This window comes from Stegodyphus dumicola, chromosome 9, assembly GCF_044657685.1.
Source record: "Stegodyphus dumicola isolate Sdum_Otavi_A_Nest chromosome 9, ASM4465768v1".
NCBI lineage: Eukaryota > Metazoa > Arthropoda > Arachnida > Araneae > Eresidae > Stegodyphus > Stegodyphus dumicola.
The window spans coordinates 59,650,286-59,674,528 of NC_140776.1; the positions used below are offsets into that span (position 1 = coordinate 59,650,286).

A 24,243-nucleotide genomic window follows, 5' to 3' on the forward strand; every position below is an offset into this window, starting at 1 on the left:
TTTCTACTATCAAATTTGTTAGCCAGGAGTCTCTTGAAAGAATTGCCGGATGTTTTTCATCCTGTGACAAACTAGAATGTTCTAATCTTCCACCTGCTCTCAGTATCCCGTTCTGGTCTAAAAATGGGTTAAAAAGATATAAGGATGATTTCTTTTCGACTTTATTCGCTTTCTTCAGAGACTCAATTTCTTCGGGATAGAAACGTTCTTGTTCAGATCGAATCCAATAATTTTCGGCATCTACTATTTCTTCAGTCGTTAATGGACCTGTCAAATGGTTTGTTTTCCTAATTTTACCGATGAATCTCTTTATCCAACCAGTTATTCTCAACAATTTTCTTTAAATTACTATATTTTGAGATGTCTATTACCCTTTCTTCAACTGCCGTGCATACAAATTCATAAATATCATTAATATTTTTGCGGTATTCTAATTCTTCTTCAGTGACAGGTTTCTCTTCATTCTGTCGAGGCCACAACTCAGACGACATTCTAAGCCATTCTGGTCCTTGAAACCAGATAGGATTGTTTTTCAAATCTGGAAGTTTAGCTCCTCTCGAAGCCAAATCAGCGGGATTACATTTACCAGGGCAATAATGCCAATTTTCTGGGGATGTTAAATTTTGTATTTCCTGAATACGATTTTTAACGAAAAGCTTAAATTTCTTTGCACAGTCTTTTATCCAGAAAAGTGTGATTTTCGAATCAGTCCAGAAAAAACAAGTTGTAACTTCAAAATTTTAGTGATGCTTGTGCCTAATTTGGCTGATAAAAGAGCTCCCATTAGTTCCAACCTAGGTAAGGTGAGTGGTTTTAAAGGCGCTACTCTAGTCTTTGAAGCAACAAAAACCGTAAATATTTGTTCATTGCTAGAAATTATACGCAGATACGCTACTGTACCATATGCCCTTTTGCTAGCGTCAGAAAAACAGTGCAGTTCAATCCGTTCCACATCACTATTACCGATTGCAGAAAAATAATATCGTGGAATACCGATTTCGTCCAAATTGGAAACTTCTTTGCACCATGTTTTCCATACAGAACATAAATTTTCTGGTAGTTCATCATCCCAATCTAAAGCAAGTGTCCAAATTTGCTGCAATAAGATTTTGACTCTAAGTACAAACGGTGATAATAGACCTACAGGATCAAAAATTCGTCCTATTGCCTGTAGGACAAAACGTTTAGTATTAACTTGTTTTGAGAGAAATGTTATCAAATTTTTTACATCAAAGTAAATTATGTCACTTTGGTTGTCCCAAGCGACTCCTAACACTTTCAGTGGAGGATTTCCAGCTTCCGAAACATGACTAGATTCCTCGGATTCAATACTTTCTTTAATCCATAATTCGCGCAGTTCTTGAGAATTGGTGTGCCATTTATGTAGAATCATACTAGCATCTCTAAAAATGCTGACGCATTCTAAACTGGTATTGAAAGCAAGTTCAACGTTTTGGTGTCCTCCAATGATGTCATCTACATAAATGTGATCATTTAGAAATTCGCAAGTGGCAGGGTAGGTTTTCTCATATTGTTTCAAATGGTGTTTAATGGTTGCAGCCAGTAAAAATGGACTGCTGTTTACACCAAATAACACACGTGTGAACCGATAAGTTATAAAATTTTGTGGATCATCGAATGGGTTTTTAGTAAACAGAAAACGCGTTACATCTCTGTCTTTCTCATCTACTTCTATCTGAAGAAAAGCCTGCTTTATGTCACTTGTAAATGCTACAGGATGAAGCCTGAAGGCCAACAGAAGTTCAAGAATGTCAGGATACAAATTTGGACCAATATGCAAGCAGTCATTTAACGAGATTTCACCAGGTCCATGTGAAGACGCGTCGAATACGATACGTAGTTTACTAGTAGTTCGATCACTACGAACGATTTCTCTGTGAGGCAAATAAAACGTGATTTGAGATTCACTATCAACAGTGTCTGGAACTGGTTCAATGATGTTTTGTTGTAAATAATCTTGTAGAACTGTTTGATACGAATAAAAGAGTTCACGGTTATTCTGAAATCGCTTTACAAGTTTCTCAAATCGTTTCAGCGCAATCGCTTTATTGTCATGTAACTCATATTTTCTATCAGACTTCCATGGCAGCCTAACCTTGTAACGAGAATTTTTGTATAAAATTTCCGATTCGAATTTTTCCATTATGGTATTGTCTAATGGGTCAGATAATTCATTTTCAGGTTTTATACCTAAACTTTCAAGCTCCCAAAATTTCTTTATCTGATCAGATATTATATCTTCCTCAACTATGATATTAAAGGCTGTGGACGTGTGTGTTGTACCTTTAGTGTAACCTAGCAGAGACCAACCGAATAACGTTTCAGCAGCTACTAAATGTTTGTCTAAACGCTTAAGTTTCCCAGTTATTACATCATAATAATGATCAGCTCCTATCAAAAGAGTAATTTTTTCTTTGCAATCCCAAGAATCTGCGAGTTGTAAACCTTCTAACTGTTTGCCTAAAATGTGTCTATCCAGATTAGGAGGTGGTAAATCAGAACTTGAAATTTGTTCAGTCACGAGAGCTTCAATTTCGATTTTCAAATTCGGTGTTTCCTTGTTCTGTAATTTTATCTTAACAACGTCAAATGTTTTTCTAATGGGTGTTTTATTTCCAAACGTAAATACCGAAAGAGTCTCTGTTCGAATAACAGGAAGCTTCAATTTATCCGCGATTTCTTTTCTTAGGAAGGAACGCATACTACCTGAATCCAGTAGAGCTCTAATTAAAACCGACTGCGTAGTTGTTCGAAGTGTTACGCAACAAGTTTGAAGTGAAATAGTTTTAATTTTGCTGCGTGAGAATGCTGAAAGAACATGCGAATCTTCTATACTTTTATTTTTTTCATTTCGTTCTTTCTCAGCGCGAAAGCATATTGAACGGTTATGTCGACCTTTGCACTTGGAGCAGACGAGATCGCTTCGACACTGCTCTAGGCGGTGGTTTAATTTCAGGCAAAGGTAACATCGGGAATGTTTACGTAATAAATTTCTCTTCTCATCAACTGTCAGTGATTCACAGTCTTCAGTAACATGTTTGGATGTATTACAAAACAGACAGCAATTAGTAGTTTTGTTTTCTTTAACCGGCGCCAGCAGCTGCTGAGTGGAATGGACGATACTCCCCTTCCCACCCTTCTCTTTATAAACACAGGAAGTGCTTTCTGATTTATGAGTGGAGAGCAAAAGATGGCTTCTCTCGCGACTTTCCAATTCTAAACGAACAAAGTGCAATAATTCGTCAACATTAAAAAAGGATGACGAATCCGTTTTACGATTGAATTCTAAGGTTATATCAGACGGCAGAGTTTTCATTATGGCTGGAATCAACATATAACTGTATTTATCCGGTGTGACTTCTAATGATTTCAAGCTGCGTATTTGAGTTTCGATAGTGTCACAAAGTTTGCGAAGTTTTACAGTGTCACTGGATTTGGTTACTGGGGTAAGATTCAGGAGTTTTTGCATGTGTGAGTTTATAATTATATCTTTTCTGCCAAACCTGTTTTTAAGTATTTCGACAACTTCATCGTAATTTGGTTCCGAAATGCAAAAGCCTTCTATCGCGTTTGCGGCGTTGCCGCATAAGTACGATTTTAAATAATTAAATTTTTCGATCTTTGTTAAAGATTCATTATCATGGATTGCTACCTTGAAAGAGTTCCAAAAACTTGTCCACTGGGTGTAATCTCCATAGAATTTAGCGATGGTTAATTTTGGCAGACGCGTACATTTATTGCTTTCGATTTTAGAATTAGTTTCGTTAAGAGAGTTTTCATTATCCGAATTTGTTACTTTATTCAATTCTTTCAATTTTTTATTTGCTCTGAATTGCCATAACTGAATTTTCTCTTCGTATTCGATACAAGATAGAATTTCTGTTTCAAACTCTTCTGCCTCTGATTTCAAGTCACGCTCTATCTGAGCATCTAACTCACTCAGAGCTTTTGATTTCGTGATTAATTGATCTAAATTTTCTTCTAATGTACTTGTATCAATTTCTTCTTTATTCAACTCCGATTCGATTTTTTTTAGAATCTTGGACACGGTGGTCCTGATAACTTTGCGTTTCGATTTTAATTTAACAACAGACTCTTCCGCCATAGTTACTCTACAAATTAGAAAGTAGCCTTACCTTTTTTGCCGACTTCGCACACTTGCAACATGCTAAATCCAATTCTTGACGGCCTAATGCACCAGCTGTTTCAAAATATTCTAAGATCTATAAATCGACATCAATCACTTTTTAAATGTAACTTTTAATATGTACAATATTTACAGATCATAGATCAAACATGGTGGTTCAGTTGACAAATAAATCTATATGCTTTCATAATCGAAAATCGAAATCAAATAAGAACCGAAGTGTTCCTAATCAAATAGTGTGCGAACCATCAGACATCCATCTATCGAACTGCCGGTGGAGAGTCTATGGAAATTCAGAAGGCACGTCGCGTCTCGTTAACACGCAACGCTAGCGCCATCTATCAATTAATCAAAATAATTTCCACATTGGTACCAGTGAATTATTTTAAATTTTCATTTTCACAGCTTCCGCAAAAGATCAAACTAGCGGATCCTCATTTTAACAAGCCCCAGAAAATAGATGCGTTGTTAGGTGCAGAATGCTTTTATGAACTATTGAAGGCTGATCAAATTCATCCACGAAATTCTAATTTAACTCTTCAAAATTCCGTATTTGGATACATTGCTACCGGTGTAAATGTTGGTTCAAATTCAAGCAATACGATTCAGTGCGGATTTATGAAAGTCGAAGAAGACTTAAATTCAATAATCAAGTCCTTTTGGGAAATTGAGGCTGTTACAGAATCTCTCAAACTAAAAAATAAAGAAGTAGAATGTGAGGAGCATTTTAGAAAAACCCATCAGAGGGATATTGAGGGTAGATATGTAGTGACGCTACCATTAAGGCAAGATGTTTATTTGGGTGATTCTTCGCAATTAGCCACCCAGCGGTTAAATAATTTGTGGAAGAGACTTGACAAAACCCCTGACATGTCTAGGATGTATTGTGAGTTCATGAGTGCATATGAAGCGTTAGGGCATATGCAAAAAATGCAGAGTGTGACGGAAACTCCTAAATACATAATGCCTCATCATGGTGTTTATAAGGCAGACAGCAGTACAACTAAGTTACGAGTGGTATTCGACGCATCGGCTCCTTCATCGTCTGGTGTTTCATTAAACGACTGTTTGATGAATGGAGGTGTAGTGCAAGATGACCTTTTTGCTATCTTGCTACGATTTAGAAAACACAAGGTGGCTTTCACTGCTGATATATGCAAGATGTATCGGCAGATTCGTATAGATCCTGAGCAACGAAAACTTCAATGCATACTTTGGAAAAATACGTTGAATGATGCATCTAAACTTTATCAATTACTTACGGTAACATATGGAACAAAATCAGCGCCTTTTTTAGCAACAAGAGTTTTGAGGCAGTTAGCCTTAGATGAAAAAGATAAGTATCCATTGGCTTCTGAAACGACACTCACGATTTTTATGTTGATGACATTTTGTCTGGTGCAGAAGATGTCACCTCTGCTGTAGAATTGCAGCGGCAGTTAATAGACATGCTACAATCTGCGAAAATGAAATTGCACAAGTGGTGCTCAAACGAAAAAATTCTTTTAGAACAAGTTCCATTTGAAAAACAAGAGTATCGTTTTGGAGAATCTTCACAAAGCACCGTAAAGACTCTGGGTTTAAGATGGAATCCAGAAGAAGACTCTTTTAGTTTTACTGTATCTAGTTCGTCAAAAATCTGTACAAAACGCACGGTTTTGGCAGATATTTCTAAACTGTTTGATCTTTTAGGTTTCCTAGGGCCTGTAATCATGCGTGCTAAGATATTCCTGCAAAGGCTGTGGCTTTTACATCTAGAGTGGGATGATCCACTTCCTTTCAAAGAGCAACAAGAATGGGAGACATTTCAAAAGGCCCTACCAGAGCTGAAACAAATCAAAGTCCCTCGTTGCACTCTAATAGAATCAATTAAAGAAATTGAGCTCCACTGTTTTGCTGATGCTTCAAGGTTTGGATATGGTGGAGTAATTTACTTGCGCTGTGTCTCTAAAATTGGCGAAGTTAAAGTGACTTTACTTTGCAGCAAATCTCGAGTATCGCCTATCAAGGTAATAACCATTCCTCGTCTGGAGTTGTGTGCAGCAAAGCTCCTTTCCAAACTTGTGTGTAAGGTAATAACATCTTTGAGTTTATATGTTGACAAAGTTATTCCGTACACAGATTCAACAATTGTGTTAGCTTGGATTGCTACATCTCCTCATCTTCTAAAAGTGTTTGTGTCAAATAGAGTAGCTCGTATCCAAGAGCTAACTAAGGATTTCTGCTGGCAACATGTCAGAACAGCAGACAATCCCGCCGACCTAATTTCTCGCGGTCTGAGACCGGAAATTATTGCTGACAACTCTTTGTGGTTTCAAGGACCAAATTTTCTGCATCAACAGGTCATCAATTATAGTGTTAATAATAACTTTGAAAATTCAAATGAGAACTATGTGCGCGAACTGAAACTTATTTCTAATGTAAATTTGACCGTAACTGTTAAAAATTCTCTTTTGGATTATGTTTTTAGTATTACTAATTGTTATGCTAAATTAATTAATGTTTTTGCTTATGTTTTAAGATTTATAAGAAATTGTAGATCCAAGGAAAAACAAGTAGGTCATCTGACAGTAGATGAGGTTTCGTTAAGCGAAAATAAATTACTTTCCTTAGTCCAATGTCAAAACTTTCCTGAAGAATTCAAGAACTTAAGTAAGAGAAGGGAAGTATGTAAAAATAGTCAGTTAAAATTTTTATGTCCCTTTTTAGATGAATCTCAAGTTATTAGAGTAGGTGGTAGACTGCAGGAAGCTAACTTACCCTTTAACACAAAGCACCCTGCTGTCCTGCCAAAAAATCATAAACTGACTCATTTAATTATGTTACACTACCATATTCGAAACTTTCATACTGGAGCACAAGCGCTCTTGCATAGTGTGAGACAAACATTTTGGCCGATAAGTGAGCGTAATCTTGCTAGAAAGATAGTAAGAGAATGTGTTACGTGTGCCAAAGTAAAACCAGTATTGCTGGATCAAAAGATGAGAAATTTACCATTAGAGAGACTGAATCCATCCTTTCCCTTTAACCATACTGATGTTGACTTTTGTGGCCCTTTTGGTATAAAGTATACAACTCAGAAGAAGAGCGTAGTGCACAAGATTTATGTTGCAATTTTTATTTGCCTCTTGACTCGTGCAGTCCACCTCGAGATCGTTTCAAATTTGTCTACAGAATCATTTATTGCTGCTTTGAAGCGATTTATTTCTAGAAGGGGTAAATGCGCAACCTTATTTAGCGATAACGCTCGAAATTTTGTTGGGGCTAGCAATGAATTGAAGCGACTCTATAATTTGTTGAAATACCCTGATGAATTCTTAACGAAATATCTGACATCTGAAAGAATTCATTGGAAGTTTATCCCTCCCAGGGCTCCTCACTTTGGAGGTATCTGGGAGGCAGGTGTTAAGTCGTTTAAGTTTTATCTTAAGCGTGCAGTTGGGAGATTGTTTTTTACATTTGAGGAGTTTCTTACAATTTTGAACCAGATTGAAGGAATTTTAAATTCACGTCCAATATCCCCTTTGTCAAATGACACCAATGATTTAGAAGCTCTTACACCCGCACACTTTCTAGTCGGGCGACCTTTAACATCAATAACAGAGCCTGATTTAACTGATTTTTCTGATAGTTCTTTAAAGCGCTGGCAGCGCACTACTAAAGTAACGCAATATTTGTGGAAAAGATGGCAAAATGATTACATCAGTCATTTACAGCAACGATTTAAGTGGTATTTCTCTAAGGATAACGTTAAAAAGGGCACTATAGTTTTAGTAAAGGAAGACAACATGCCCACTTCGACTTGGTTACTGGGTAAAATAGAAGACGTAATTTATGGTAAGGATAAAAAGGTTAGAGTTTGTATTGTAAAAACCAAATCAGGTTTTTTAAAAAGACCAATAACTAAATTAGCTGTACTACCAGTAGATGTGACATAATTTCATGTATATTTCCTGAGTTCAAAAAATTGTTATATATATGCATTGTATTTTAATTTAGATGTTGTGCATTTCATGTTCTGTGGTTAATTATGTTTATTGCTTTTGTTCATGTGTATCAATTTAAATTTTGTGATATATGATTTGGACTGTATGGTGATTTAAAACTGTTTAATTTTGGTCATTGTTAACTATGTAACAAATGCCCAACCCGGGCGGTATGTTAAGGCAGAAGTGATCTGGCAACCACGATGGGAGAAAACGACAACGTGGTTAACTAGCGGCCATTATTATTGTGTTTGATTGCGTGCTGAAAGGTGCACCTATGCGATGGCAAGAGTGTCCATCCAAACAGAAGTTAAAAGAAATAAACATACTCATGAAACACACACTAAGCTTTAATGGACTGTAGCTTTATTTCTTTTAACTTCTGTTTGGATGGACACTCTTGCCATCGCATAGGTGCACCTTTCAGCACGCAATCAAACACAATAATAATGGCCGCTAGCTAACCACGTTGTCGTTTTCTCCCATCGTGGTTGCCAGATCACTTCTGCCTTAACATACCGCCCGGGTTGGGCATTTGTTACATAGTTAACAATGACCAAAATTAAACAGTTTTAAATCACCATATAGTCCAAATCATATATCACAAAATTTAAATTGATACACATGAACAAAAGCAATAAACATAATTAACCACAGAACATGAAATGCACAACATCTAAATTAAAATACAATGCATATATATAACAATTTTTTGAACTCAGGAAATATACATGAAATTATGTCACATCTACTGGTAGTACAGCTAATTTAGTTATTGGTCAATGGGTAAAAACGATTAGTCATTCACCTCTTATTCAATACTGGAAATGTTTATCTTAGAAATTTCTTTTATATATGTAACGTCAAATTTCGTCAATTTCACATGGAAGTCATTCATGAAGGCAGAAATATCCGTACTTAGTGTAGGAAAAGGTATTAAAGTGAAAATTTGCATAGTCGAGACATTTAAAGTGATGTAGAATGCATTCAATTAGTACAAATTACTGAATTAAAAGGTACTGAGCGTTCAAAATAATAAGAAAGAATTTTGTGTGAGTACATGAAAGAATGAATATGGGTCTAAAATTATGGATGAAAGTTGAGATTTCATTCTAAAAATTCGGAATCTATCAAACTAGCTTAATGAGAATCAAGATTCAAAACTGAACATTGGTAACACTGAAGAGCTTAAAAACATATATTCAGATATAAAGAGTATTAAGAATTAAAATAAAATGTCAGAATATGCAGGAAATGTTAAAGTTTGAAAATGCGAATGAAGTTAATAATGAAGTAAAGTAGTAGGATAAGTCATGGTAAGAGTACTACAGAATGATAAGTTGTAGAATTGGCAAATTAAAATAGTACTATAAAATATGGACTAAGTAAGGGCTATTCGACGAATTGGATATGAATAACAGTTAAAGGTTGTAAAATAAAATGCTTAATCAAAATCTATCTCTATTTTTAAGAAATTTAAGCGTGTTAATTTAGCTGAAATAGTAAAATCACAAACGCAATTACAATCAAAAATTATAAAACAGTTAAACTTTAGAGTATGTTGGAAACTAGAAAAAAACCAGTGCCAGAAAAGTATAAACAATTACATCTAAAATTAACTAAAGTTCATGCGTATGGCAGGAAATGTAATAAACAAGTTCAAAATTAGAGTACTGTAAAAATTGCGAAGTTTAAAATGTATGAAACAAGTTAAAAACTACATCTAAAATTAAACAAAATTCATATATATGGTCAGAAAATATAGGAATTAAACTAAAATTTAAAGTATATTTGAAATTACGAAGGTTAAAACGTATGAAAGTAGCTATAAATTAAATGAAAATCATGTGAAAATATAGCAAATTAGTTAAAATTCCGAGTATGTTGAAAACTAAAAACGTTAAAATATAGAAAAGAAGCTAAAATTTACACCTAAAATTAAATAAAAGTCAGGTATATGATGTGAAAATATAGCAATTATGTTAAAATTAGGACTATATTGGAAATTATGAAGGTTAAAATGTATGAGAGAAATGAAGTAAAAGTCATGTACATAGTGTGAAAATATAGCAAATTAGTTAAAATTCAGAGTATGTTGGAAACTAAAAACGTTAAAAAATAGAAAAGAAGTTAAAATTTACACCTAAAATTAAATAAAAGTCAGGTATATGATGTGAAAATATAGGAATTATGTTAAAATTAGGACTATATTGGAAATTATGGAGGTTAAAATGTATGAGAGAAATCAAGTAAAAGTCATGTATATAGTATGAAAATATAAATTGGTTAAATATAATGAATAAAATTAAATAGTGTGAAGGTTAAAATGTACAAAATAAGCTAGAAATGTTACATCTAACATTGAATAATTAAACACCTAAAAAGCGTGTGTTTTAGTAATTACACTCGTAAAATATAACAAATAAGTTAAAAGTATAGCTAACAAGTATGAAAAAACTCTGGGTAAAATGAATTTAATAATAAAAATGAGTAATGTAATTCAGATTACGGAAAGTATATCTTATATTATGAAAAGAAGATTTTAGAAATAAGGTAAAATTCTGAGTATATAGGGAAGTCTTAAAAAAATTTACATCTAAAATTAAGGCCTTCTGAATTAATCATTAAATTCGAAAGTAATCGTCGTTAAAGGTACCTAGAAAATAACTATCATATACTTAGTAAAATAGCTGGAATACAAAGGAAAATATAAAGTCTAAACATGGATTAACAAAGAACCTCCGGAAAATCAATGAAAGATAATCTCCTATCAAAGTGTGATGTCATCTTATCAGTTAAATGAAGAATCTTGACACACTCCTTATCTACTGCGCCTCCGCTTGCACCGCCTCTGAATTTGCACCTCGCACCTCCTCCTGTCGCTGAACTCTCCGTTTCACACTACTCACGTGCTTAGGATAGTTATCTGATAAAAAAATTAAGTTGTTTCCAATATCCAAATTTTGGTCGGATAATTTTAAATTACCTTTAAAAATATTTAAATAAAGAGCATGGTTCATTGTATCATCAATAAATACTAAATTATTTAATCCTGACGCTCACATGCACCCTCACACAAGAACACATCCACCGCCATGTTTTACTGTTCGAACCAAGGTCTTAGGATTAAGCTCCTTATTTTTTCCTCCATACAATTATACGCCCATTGAAACCAAAAATGTTAAATTTGCTTTTATCTGCGTATAAGATATGATTCCAATACGCTTCGGGCTTATTTACCATTCATTTTGAATTTGCACTTCCAAAAAATTATCTTCGACCAGAGCGCCTATGTAATCCAGTTGATCTGAGTACTCTTTGAACAGTTTTAAGTGAGCTGAAGTAGAAAGTTTTTCAGTAAATTCCTTACAAATCTTTACAACACTCAAACGTGGATTTTTCACTGATTTCCTAACTACTATAAATCGCTGATCACGTTGAGTCACGTCGAATCCTCTTTGCAAGACAACCTCTTCTTACTAAATTTTGGATCCGATTTTTTTTAAAGCATTATAGCATATACTGCACCATAGAATGGGATACATTTACTAATTTAGCAATATCCCGAATCGAATTTCCATCCGTATGATACAAAATGATCAATTTTCGAATGCTGTTCGTTGTTTCCTTACCACTCTGACCCATTTTTAAACATTAAATAAAACATAGCGGAATAAGCAACCAAAGAATAAAGGCAAAATATTTTTTTAACTTGAGCAAAATTCAAAAATAAAAAAATGTTTCGGTGAGCGAACACTTTTGTGAGACACTGTATATTTATATATTATCAACTTTCGATTTGAAAAATGATGCGGACATAAAAATGAGGATTGAGACTAAAAGCACCTCTGGTGAAAATGAGGATTGAGACTAAAAGCACCTCTGGTGCTAAAAATTATATTAGTCAGATGTATTATAAATTATGTCATTTAAATATACTATAACAGTAAAACAAATTTTAAACTGTTATGATGCACGTATTAATTGCATATAAATTTTTCTCTTTGTTAGGCAGCACACAGTTTCCATGTGGGAAAAGAATAAATATGTAAATAAATCACATGTCTCGCGGAATTCCAGTGCAAGTCAAAACTAGTATTTTACTTAATATCGTGGATAATAAATATCCTGTTAACCTAGTATAATTATCATAACATGACAGAAAAAAATAACAAAACCATACCATAACAGAAAGACTATGCTGTATTTTTATGAGGCCAAAAGTATTCGATGAATAACAATAATTCATCATTATCATAATGATCGGAGAGCCCATAGTGAATCTAGGTCTTCTTCAAAACTTTCAGTATGTTCTCCTTCTGACTAGGATTTTCGAATTTTAATTATTTATTAGTCTTTTCAGGTCATTTTCAGGGTCTCAACTTCGGTCATCCAAGTGGGCTGCATCCAAGCGTAAGTTAAAAAGTTTAGCGGTTATGAAAAAGTTAAAACGTTTAGTGGAACTTACTAAGGTAGTTAAACCGTTTAAACGGAATTTTCTTGTGTCTATTTTTGTAAAGTTATCCATCAAATCTCACTTTGGTAACTTTAAAATATTAAATAATAGTATAATCCTCGTAAATTATGTAAAGTTCGTAATTATACTTTTCCTCCAGGTGTTATTAAGATTTACTGCATTTTTTTAAAATTTGTCTTTCGACAACTGCCAATAAGTAAGCTTTTTTTTTTTTTTTTTTTTTTTTGTTTTGTTTTGTTTTGTTAGCATCCAAATCTCTAAACCAGGCCGTATTATAGCTTTAAGGGTCGATATATAGGTCATATAATAGTTTTGAAAAGTGTAACACGACCCATTACAGGCGCCAAAAACGAATTAATAATATCAAAGTTAATGTTATAATACTAGAGCATACTTTGTTCTTTCTGATCTGGGAACAATTACTTGTGACGTAGTTCTGTAATCTTCTTTTCTGTTGCTGTTTCTAATCCCTGTGTCCAGACATAATAGCTAGGTATCTTCTTTAACTCGAACTAAATACTTTTCTTTGAAAGAAAGGATATGTTATTCTAGATGTTACTTCTAAGTCTCTTCAGCTATTCATTATAACTAATAACGAAGTACTAGTTTTTCACAACTCAAAGAAATTATTTATGCTCTTGTTATAAAATTAAGCATAGAAAAAAAACCTATTTTCAAACTAAAGTTTTGAAATAATGATTAATTTCCTTACTGTAGAAGAAATTAAGCGCTATAAAAATTCACACTGAAAAGCATGGCACTGAAAGTACTGAAAAGTATTTTTTCAGATTTTCTTTGCACCATGAATGTTTATAAATTATTAAGTAACTAAATCATAGACACACAGTAATCCCGATTCAACAAATTGTAATTTAATGATTTTCTCTATTTAGCAAAAGTAATTCAATGTAATAATATTCTTTAAATTGCATATGAATTTAGTTCAAATGCAAGTTGGAATTATTACCATTTTTGACACGGAGGTAATAGATTCCTTTTCCACCAAATAGTACAGGTAAGTACATGGAAACCAAACAGTACGGGTAAAACGAAAACAGGAATAATTCCGTTACTTAAAATGCAAGAGACAAATAATAAAGGAAATGGAAGAGAAATCTTAAAAAGCATGTTTATATTTAATGTTTTTGCCAACACGAACTTTGACCGAAATTCACAGTGACCAAACACTGTGGGCAGTTAAATTCTGAGTGATGTCTGTAAGAACGTATATATATGTGCATCTTGAAATATGTCCAAGGAATTAAGGTAATATATTAAAACTACATAAATACAGGTGGCATAATTATCGAAACACGATTAAACAAATATTTACAAAAGCAGTATTTAATATTAATTACCATATTTTTACTGTTGATTAACATCAAAATATGGTATTTTAAGGAAAAGTTATAGAAATTTGAAGATGGGGGTTTGGTTTATTTGATCATGACAAAGCACGCTAAGACTATCCGTTTAAAGGAAGAATTGCTTTCGTGGAGGATTTTCACTTTACTTCTTGTCTACCACACTTAATTGATGCCTTTGAGTCATAAATGAATACTGGTCACTCTTAGGAACCACATTATTTTTAAACAACAGTAACGCTCCCTGATTTCAACCCACATCCATTACGCAACATGATGTCAGTTTCCCAATTTGCATATTTTTATTCTTTAACCTAAGTCCAAAAGCCCAATTATCCATTCAGTTGTAGATAATTGACAAATAATCTGCGAGCACTGGTTGAAAACTTTAATTATTAAGTATATTTTATTAGATTATCTTTTCATTTTTATGAGCAATGCAGATGATGTGCTTATATAAGTTTAATTTTGTATGATCATTCAGAAATCAGCTGACAGAAGTTTAAAAAAAAAAAAAAAAAAAAAAAAGTGTTATACACAGTCTACATAACTTTCATCCACCGGTAGACCCGAAGGACTAAGAACCTTCTTCCACCAGGAGAATCAAGCCTGAAGAAAAACTATCACTGCTTTGTGTTTTTAAGCCCTTTGTTAACTGCAATGATAAATAGAAAATGAGGAAAGTACAGAAATAATATAACTACTAAAAGTCAGTAACAAATTTAAAAAACGTTTCGGATGGAAAAGGATAATTTTGGAACAATTAATGTCAGAATATTTCATTAAATCCTAAAAATATCGATTATCGACGGAAAATCACAAATATCTGCTAAATAACGATGCTACCTGAAATTATGACTCTTTTTTAAGACGATATACTACTGCATTTTTACAATAGTATTCCAAGAAGCCTGAAAAATCATAACTTGGAAATAATTTTCTCCTTTCGAAATGACAAATTGGAAACACTTTTACTGATTAGAAATTAATGCCACATAATGAAACCTCAAACTCAGAGAGACTAAATTAAGTTACGGAAGAACAGGGTTACTTACTAATCATATGAAAGGTAACAAGAATTATGAGTTCAGAAATTTTTCAAACAATTCGGTTTTAACAGACGAATCTGTTAAGAAATCTTTATAAAGATTCATATACTACAAATTAAAATTCCATTGATAAGTCATTAGGCATAAAAAGTGCTCGAGCAGAATTTTCTAGTTAATGTTTCTTAAACTCTACACGATAAAGACAAAAAGTTCAGTGCTAATGTTGAAGGAGGGTAAATAAATTACACTGTTTACAGTTTTAAATATTTAGATCTTTAAGGAGTGATACATACAAAAAATAGTAAAAAACTATCTTCAATTTTAAAAAGACAATTATATCAAATTTTAAAGACACTTCGCTATGAAATATTGTCATCGCAAGTTCTTATGTATGCAAAATAGTAATAATAATAATAAAATTAAGTTTAGGACAAGTAAATTAAAAAAATGATTTTAATGTAACATTCGCATGAACTGTGAAACTAATATAAATATGGTGATGAATTATTGTATAGAATAAATTGCGTATACTATAAATTATTGAACAGAATAAATCTTTTAAATTCCGTTATTATTTGTATTAAAAATATTTCAATGAATCTTATACAGTTCAGACAGAGATAAGTACACAGTTTTATATTTCATTGCATGTTCATATGCACACTTAAGGTGTTTTCTCATTTAACATGCGGTCTTGATTTAGCAATTTTTTTAAAGAATATATGGAATTTGGTACCTGGATACTGAATGCATACCTGCATTTCGCTGTTTCATAACATTACAGATGTGAAAACAAATAAGTGATTTTTCATAAAATGCACGGCATTATTAGTACATATTTGTAATTATTATAAATTTAAAAGCTACTAAAATTAAAGAAGAGGCTGATTGGAATAAATAATAATTATTTAAGGGTTCATTTTTAAAGAAATTAATAATTTCATTAAATAATCTTCTTCTTCATAAACGAATGTGGTTCAAATGAATCCCATTTCTGTACTTATTTATGTCGCTATGAAATGGTCCTTTAGAAAAAATAATTACATGAAAATGCACCAAAAATATATTTGAAAATAAAGTTTCTATGATCCTCAAAAGAAGGCTTTCTTTTCCTCCTAAAAACTCTTTGATATTGATTATCGATATAAAACTGTAGGAAATTCATACCATAAAGTTTGTAGAAAAATTTTCTCTCATAGAACTATCTAATTTACATTATTGGTGCACAATTACTTGATTATATAAAGAATACTATGCATAATATAAAAACAATAAACGAATATATGCATTTTCATCAGACTAATAAAATTATTATAACAAATTTAAAAATTCAATTATTTTCACATTTATGGGCAGTGCAATAAAAATAAGACTTAAGTATGTCATTTAAAGCTTTAAACAATGCATTAAATATTGCTAATCTAACAATTACCTGTTCAAGTTAAAAATGCATTCTGAAAAGAATGCAAATAAACTATAAAAAAAGTATTAAACTTTCTGTAGCAAAAGATACTTATTTTTCATACAGTCCACCAACGCAAACTGCTCTAGAAATTTATTCATTTTCCCAAACAAACTATGTACATATATATATATATATATATATATATATATATATATACATATATTAAAGCAGATAAAAATTAATTCCAAAGTAAGCAAGCGTACATTAAATCCAACAGCTGTGTGTTAATCGAATAAAACATTCAGTACATAGCTCAATGCATTGTTTTTACTAACAGAATATAATTTACTAGATAATCTTACCTTGTGTATGGTTTCTTCAATTTCTGGTTCATAATAATTATTTAAGGATCTACTGGAAGCTCTTAAAGCATCTCTTGTTCCAGTTAAAGTCAAAAGTGTATGATCTGTTTCTCCGTGGTCAGCCGCCATATTGAAGAATTAAGATCAGCTGATTGTCTGTTGTTAAGTAAATGTGGTTGTAGGCACAGTACAATATTGTTTATTTGTTGTTGTTTTTTAATTTCAGAATAAAATTCTTAACTATTGCTCCCAACCTATTATACCGTATTCGCTGTATTATATTATTCTCAAATGACAGTAAGTATAGCAGGTTCTTTTTTTTCCTTTGGTAGTTTTTTAATTTCCGGTTATTTATCAGCAATTTTTATCTGGATATTTTCCAAGCTGTTTGACATATCACAGTAACTTGCAGTCAAATTTGGTTGTTCTAAATCATTTGTTTGAAACAGACAATCTCGGGAAAATGATGTATTTATTTACTCTATATAAAATACTTTGACGCATTTAATTTGTAATCAGTCTTTAGAAAAATGGAAAATATCAAAAAGCAGTTTGAAAAAAACATTTTACGTTGAATTATATAAAAGTATTGATTAAAGCTATGCCATAACTATATTGACATACAATATATGTTCTTTACACATTTAATAAAATATTTCCATATAGTCATCAAGCAATTAAAGAAAATTTAAAGCCTCAGGTATCAAAAATGAGGTACTTAATAGAATGTGATATGTTATTTAATACACTAAGGCAAATATAAACATTAAAAATACTTCTAATTTCCTATATTCTCAATTAGTGAAGAGTTAACGATAGTGCACGTAAATATGTATAAAAAATAATTTCGGTTTCAAAACGCAACTCGAATACTGAACTGTATTCTAAACAACTGATAAATCATCTATCCTGCAAAATTATTCATGATTAAATGTGAAACTTAACGCTAGAAAATCGTCTGTTTAGAACTGGAAAAAGAAGTGACTTATCATTGTTATGTTCGCCAAAATAAATCTTAAACCCGTTGCTCGTAAACAATTATAAGCCGATAATCCAGCTTTCCCTGCAGAACAAACATAGATATGAAAGAGCAGGAAGAATCACATGCAGCTGCGCTGAATGGTGTAATCCATGATTTAACAGAGATAATTACACTGATTCATAAATTTTGCACGAGTAAGACCACAACGTACACTAATATCCCGATAGCATGGCACAAATTTGTCAAGCTAGCTTATTAATCGTTATCACAAGAATAATTTTGCTGAACACAAAACAGCCTGGAGTTGTTAGCATCGCAGGTATCGGTAAAAAGCTAAGAAACAATAAACACTGAAGAATTATTTTAAGCGTAGAAGTAATTCTCAGCACCGCATAGATGCCTCGATTACTACGCCTGTGTATCTAACGTCTGTGTTTGGCCCCAACACGCATGCGTGTGTTGTTAAAAGAAAATGCACCGATCAATAGCTTTGGAAAGGGGGATAGAATCTGTGGTAGTCTCCGAAGGAAACGGCAAGTGAATGGCTGTGTGTGCATGTGGTCATTGAATTGTAAGACATTTTTGTGCGCAGCTTCTTTTTATCTTTGCTACAACTGGCAGTTTCTGGTTTGTCGTCTGCTTCCGCTTCACTTGAATCAGGTGGAAGCGGAAGTGACATCAGATCACCTTCTGCTGTTGCTTTAAAGCGCTAACTGAAATGTTCAATATACATTACTACTACTACATAAAAGGAAAAGCACTGCAATATAAAATACCGTTGCGAATAATTAAATTATCATTGACTTTTAATAATGAATGAATATTAAATTCCACTGTTAATAAACTTTGGCATTTTATTAACAGTGAGCTAAAGCTGTTATTGCCTAGAGGGACCCTGAATTAGCCGCCCCTCTTGATATACAAACAAATAATTTTAAAAAAGTGTTGAAAAGACATACAGGGAAATAAATTCGTATTTATTTTTTCAAAAAATTAACTCCAAACGTTTTAAAATTTTATTATTATATTGACTGTTTTCCCCCCCTCAAAAGCATCAATGACATCTGCTTGATTGCTCTAACTGCAGTAAAGTAGACTGTATAGAAATATTTCTTAAGTGCAAAATAAACATGTATAGTTTTTAAATGCAAAACAAATATTTATAGTTCTAAAATACTTTTTAGATGATTTTTATTTAAAATCTCTTCTCACAACCAGCAGCGCTTATAGCAACTGGGAGGAACTTTCTCCCTAAAATTAATAATATTTGGAATTTTGTTCTGGAAATTATATTTTAGAATAAACTGCAAAAATTCAAAAGAACCACCTTACCATGTTCCTATTTCGTTTTCTCTAGCAATAACGGTCATAAAACTCTTGAAATGCTTCTCTTTTCAAAGGAAAATCTTTGTTGTTATTGCCACCGTAATAGCTGATATTCATTACATTCACTATTCAAAAGTTTTGATAGAATTAAAAATGTTTAATAAGGGTAGCTGAAATTTCGTGATTTCTTTAAATACTTTACCTCGAGTAAAAACTAATTTTTTCCTCAATTTATTTCAGTATTTTAATGAGAAACCTCGTTATTCTTTACAAGCCTTGACGATCTACGTAACTAGCCCCTAAAAATAATGTTTCACGAAACATTTAACCCCCAAAATTGCGCCGCTCTGGCGAATCACACCCTTCTATCTACGCCTTTGTATAAAAGCAAATGCTAATATTTAAAATGCAGATGTCTACAAGATTTTTGTGAAATTATAATCGTGAATAACATTTTATATGCGTATAATCATTTTAGATAAACAGAAAATGCAAACTAGAGCATCCATACTTATTGTTTGACAGTAAGCTATCGTGTACTTTCTTGAACATTCTTTTATTTTAGACACACTATAACGTTGAATTAGGAATAAAAGTGATGCAGGTACATAAAAATATGACAAACATTTTGTTGAAGATGCAGTCGTGACGCATCAGACAGAATTCAAGCATGGTGAAACATTAAACAAAGCCTATAATAATGGGTATACGATGTAGACAAGTACTCGTTATTCCATATTTTCTTCCATAAGTTTCATGTACATTGAAGTGCCATTGAATTAGAGATAGACATGGCTATGCAAATTTTATAGCGCTCGGTGGCATCTGTGCTCACGTGAGAAAGTTGTAGTAAATGCACATACACCTAGCACTATGTTGTTAATCAGTTGTTTCAATTAAGAGTATGGGTAAAACTTCTATTTTAGACAGCTTCAATCTCGGACAGATAGCAGGCACGCGACGCATGGGCCATTCAATTTCCAAAATCCTCAGCGGGCTAGGAGTTTCAAGGTCGACAGTGTGAAGAGTATACCAAGAATACACGGATGGTGAAAAAAAGAACTAGCGATCGGGAAAATTGCTAAGGACAATTAACCTAGAACAAGCGTGGTGTGAGACGGCTCAGCCGTAGTCAACGAAGTCAAACATTAGCTCAAATTACCACCCAGCTGAATCAGGGCGACAGTCCTACTGTCAGTAAAAGGATCGTGCAACGCTATACCCATATCACCATATGGGCTTCGGAAGCCGTAGACCCACGAGAGTATCTTTGCTGAATGCATGCCATCGAGCAGCACTTCTTGCCTGGGCAAGAGAATACACAGAATAGACTCTAGTGGACCTTGAAATGAGTAGCAAGGAGTGATGAGTATCAATTCGAACTAATAAATACCGATGGGAGGCTGAGAATATGGCGTCAGACTCAAGCCATGAATCCTGTATGGCAGATTGGAACTGTACAAGGCCATGGTGGCTTAATCATTGTCTGAGATGTTTTCTCTTGGCAGTGTTTGGGATCTTTGGTACTTGTACCAACCTTCCTCAATATGATTTGGTACGTAGAGTTGCTGGGCGATCATCTCCATCCATTTATGTTGTTCTGTTTTTCACACGGAAATGGAGTATCCCAGCAAGATAACTGCACCTCTCACAGATCCCGGTCGGCTACTGTCTGGTTGGATGAGCATTCTTCTGACTTCTCTGTCATAAATTTTCTACTTAAAAGTTCTGACTGAAATTCTACTAAGCATCATTCGGATGTTTTGGAGAAAGGTTTGAAACCTTATCACACAACACTAGCGACTCTTCCTAAATTATAGACAGCTCTATCCGGTGTTTGGCAAGCAAATTCCCGTAGAATGCTTCCCGAAATTTATTGAATCTGTGCTTCGTCGTTTGAAAGCCATTATAAAAGTCAGAGGAGGCCCAACTCGTTATTGACTAGCTATCTCTAATTCAGTGGTACTTCAGTGTATTTATTTAGCCGTGTAAAGAGAAGAAAACAGAAAAATGTTTACTTGGCGATGGCAAGCATTAAAAAAAGGTAGATTTCAATTTGAAATTTTACAAACAAATGCATAATTCTTAATTTTCTCAAGCGAAAGTGTGACTTCTATGTCTCACGTGACACAGGACATTGGGTTTTAATGATGTCAACCTGTGTGGGATTGGATGGAAATTATACTAGTGGCAAAAATTTCGAGATAATCTTCACGAGTAAAAATTAAAATGTCAAGAGCATTAATTTAGCAAATAGTACCTTATTATTAGCTTCAATATTTAATCGAAAATACAACCCTTGGACTATGACATATCACTTAGATTTCAGCATAAATTTTAAGAAATCCACAAAATATGTGTTAATATTTGATGAGGACCCGGCTCTAACTAAAGTGAAAGGCAAGCTACCTAATTAAATAAAATATTTTACTATAGTAGAAAAGGAAGAGTCAGAAGAAAGTAATGATACATTATAAACTGATTGTTTTCAAGCATACCAATAATCAATGCAGTAGATGCGGACCGAAACTGAAATCACTTAACTAATCCTGGATATTATTATAAGACCAGTAATTTACTGTTCTTGATGTCTGTGCATTTACTTCATAGATGATTGCCCAGGGGTTTCAATAAACTAGTCCTATTTATACTTGAATATTTAATGAAACCACGAATAGTTTCTACACACTATGAAGTGATTACATGCGTAGATGGAAATAAATGAGATTATTTAAAGATGTATATAAGTTTGCATCTTAGAACGTAGTGTCGTGAAAGCGTGTTTATCTTAATCGCGTCATCATCTTAATGGTGAAATCGTCTGTCTTCTGTCACCAGAAAAAAAAGGAGTTCTTAAACACAGCTTGCAGTGCCATATGATTGTTGTAGACGATGCCATTCTACATTATAATTAACAGTGGTATATTATAATTAAGAAAGGCAACTATTATAATTAAGAGTGGTTGACAGTTATTATTAGTAGTGGTTCTGCGATTAATATATACAATAATCACCTGTGTAGTTTATTTAAAATTTAAACACTAAAATTATTCGATATAATATGTCGAGATCTCCCATAGAGGGCGTTGTAGCACCCCTCAACTGTGTGAGAAAAGTTTCGATTTGAGAGAGAGTTGGCGTGGGTTTTGAGAATGTAGTGTGAAGAGCTGTGTAACGCGTATTTGCTATGTAACTGTACTATGTACTATAATGTAATTAAATGTATTTATTTAAAATGTGGAGCAATTTTGAAGGAGCATACTTCACATTTTTTTGGAGCCACCAGTGAGAAAATGTCGGTCTTGGAAGCTGTGGATTCTAGTGGTTTAGTTGCAAGCTTTGTTTGGGAATTTTTGGAATTTTGCAGGAAGTGAAGGTAGGCTATGTTTTGTTTGAAATTTGAATTGTTGTAAAATGTCGGAATTACCTAAGTTGAGAAAGGAGCGTAGCGCAGTTAGGTCTACGTTAACTAAGTTAATTAACAAAGTTGAAGCTTTTATTAAGGAAGATTCTACCGAGATAGATGTTACGAATAAGGTAGGCACTTTAAAGGAATTTCGAGCCCAAATAATAGATAAGGAAACTAATTTAAAACGATTAAACGATGAAGTGAAAAATCTTTGTAATTGTGATGATATAGAAGAGGAAATTACTGTGTCAGAGGAATATTCAGAAAAAATTATCCTCTGAAAACAAGATAACTAATGTAATTGATGGATTAATGAAAGATGAAATGAATATTAGTAACGTATCCTTTTCTATTCCCGCAACTGATCAAGGTACACTAGAAAACCAAACCTTTAGAGAAACCAAAACAGTTAAACTTCCTAAATTGATAATCAGTAAATATTATGGTGATCCTGCTTCTTGGTTAGAATTTTATAACCAGTTTGAAAGCGCTATTCATAATAACAGTAATCTTACAAAGATAGATAAATTTAATTATTTAAGGTCATATTTAGGCGGTACGGCATCTAATTGTATAAGTGGTTTCGCGTTAACAGAAGAAAATTATGATGCTGCTTTGGATATATTAAAAGGTAGATTTGGTAATAAGAATACTCTTATACAGACACATTTGAATGAGTTACTTAAAATTCCTATTATTAGAAGTATAAATGATTTAGCTGGATTGAGAAGGTTGTTTGACAAAGCTGATACTCAAATTAGAAGTTTAGAGTCGTTAGGAGTTGAAACAAAATCTTTCAGCACTTTATTGATTGCCATTTTGTTAGAAAAAATTCCAAGGGAACTCGTTTTAGAATTCAATAGAGCGTATCCAGATAGTGATTGGAATTTTAAGGATTTATTTACCTTTCTAGACAAAGAGATAGGGTCTAGGGAAAGGACATATTTATTTAGTTGCAAAACTGAAAATTATCATAATTTGGGTAATGAATATAAAAGTAATTCTAGGAAATTTGAAAATAAAAAGCTTAACACTAATAGGAATATATCAACTGCTAGTTATACTACAAATGTTAAAAGAAACTGCATTTTTTGTAATAGCAAAGAACACGAATTTTGCGAATTTGAAAGTGTCGTAGAAAAGAAAAATAGATTAAAAAGACATAATCGATGTTTTCGCTGTTTCTCAAAATTCCATTTAGCGCGATTCTGTAAAACTAAACTCGACCCATGCAAGAACTGCAACAGCTTAGCTCATAACTCCTTGCTATGCGAAAAAAGTCATAAATCAGCTGAAGTCGAAGGGGGAAAAGAGAATTCAAACGCGGTGACTCAGTGCAGCTCCTCTCAGCGGGGGTCAAATGGCAGGGCTTTACTGCAAACTTGTACTGTCTTGGCTTGTTCGAAAGGAAACTTTAAACTATGTCGGGTGTTAATGGATAACGGAAATGAAAGATCTTGGATAATAAAATCTTCCGCAGATGCCCTTAGCCTTAAAACCATTCGAAAGGAAAGATTGTCAGTTTATTCTTTTGGGTCTACGAAAGTCATAAATAAAACTTACAGTGTAGTAAAATTAACATTGAGAAATAGGAACGATCCTAAGAAATATATTGAGATAGAAGCATTAATTACTGAAATGATTACTACCGCACCAATTGCATTTCCCAATATAAATATTCAAAATATTTTTGAGCAAAAGGGTTTAAATTTAAC

At 32.9% G+C, this 24,243-nt stretch overlaps 1 protein-coding gene and 1 long non-coding RNA gene across 3 annotated transcripts in view; one reads left to right on the top strand and one right to left on the bottom strand.

Annotated features, from left to right (window-relative positions):
• The window catches only part of LOC118203910 (ras-related protein Rab-37-like), a 452,520-nt gene extending 434,322 nt beyond the window's left edge, over positions 1 to 18,198 (bottom strand). Inside the window, exon 1 of the mRNA XM_085823505.1 lies at positions 16,812 to 18,198. Coding sequence (XP_085679631.1) covers positions 16,812 to 16,940 — 129 coding nt within the window. The 5' untranslated portion in view covers positions 16,941 to 18,198. The remainder of the gene's footprint in view (positions 1 to 16,811) is intronic.
• LOC118189684 (uncharacterized) overlaps positions 1 to 24,243 on the top strand; it is a 213,644-nt gene that overhangs the window by 3,718 nt on the left and 185,683 nt on the right. The window lies entirely within an intron of this gene.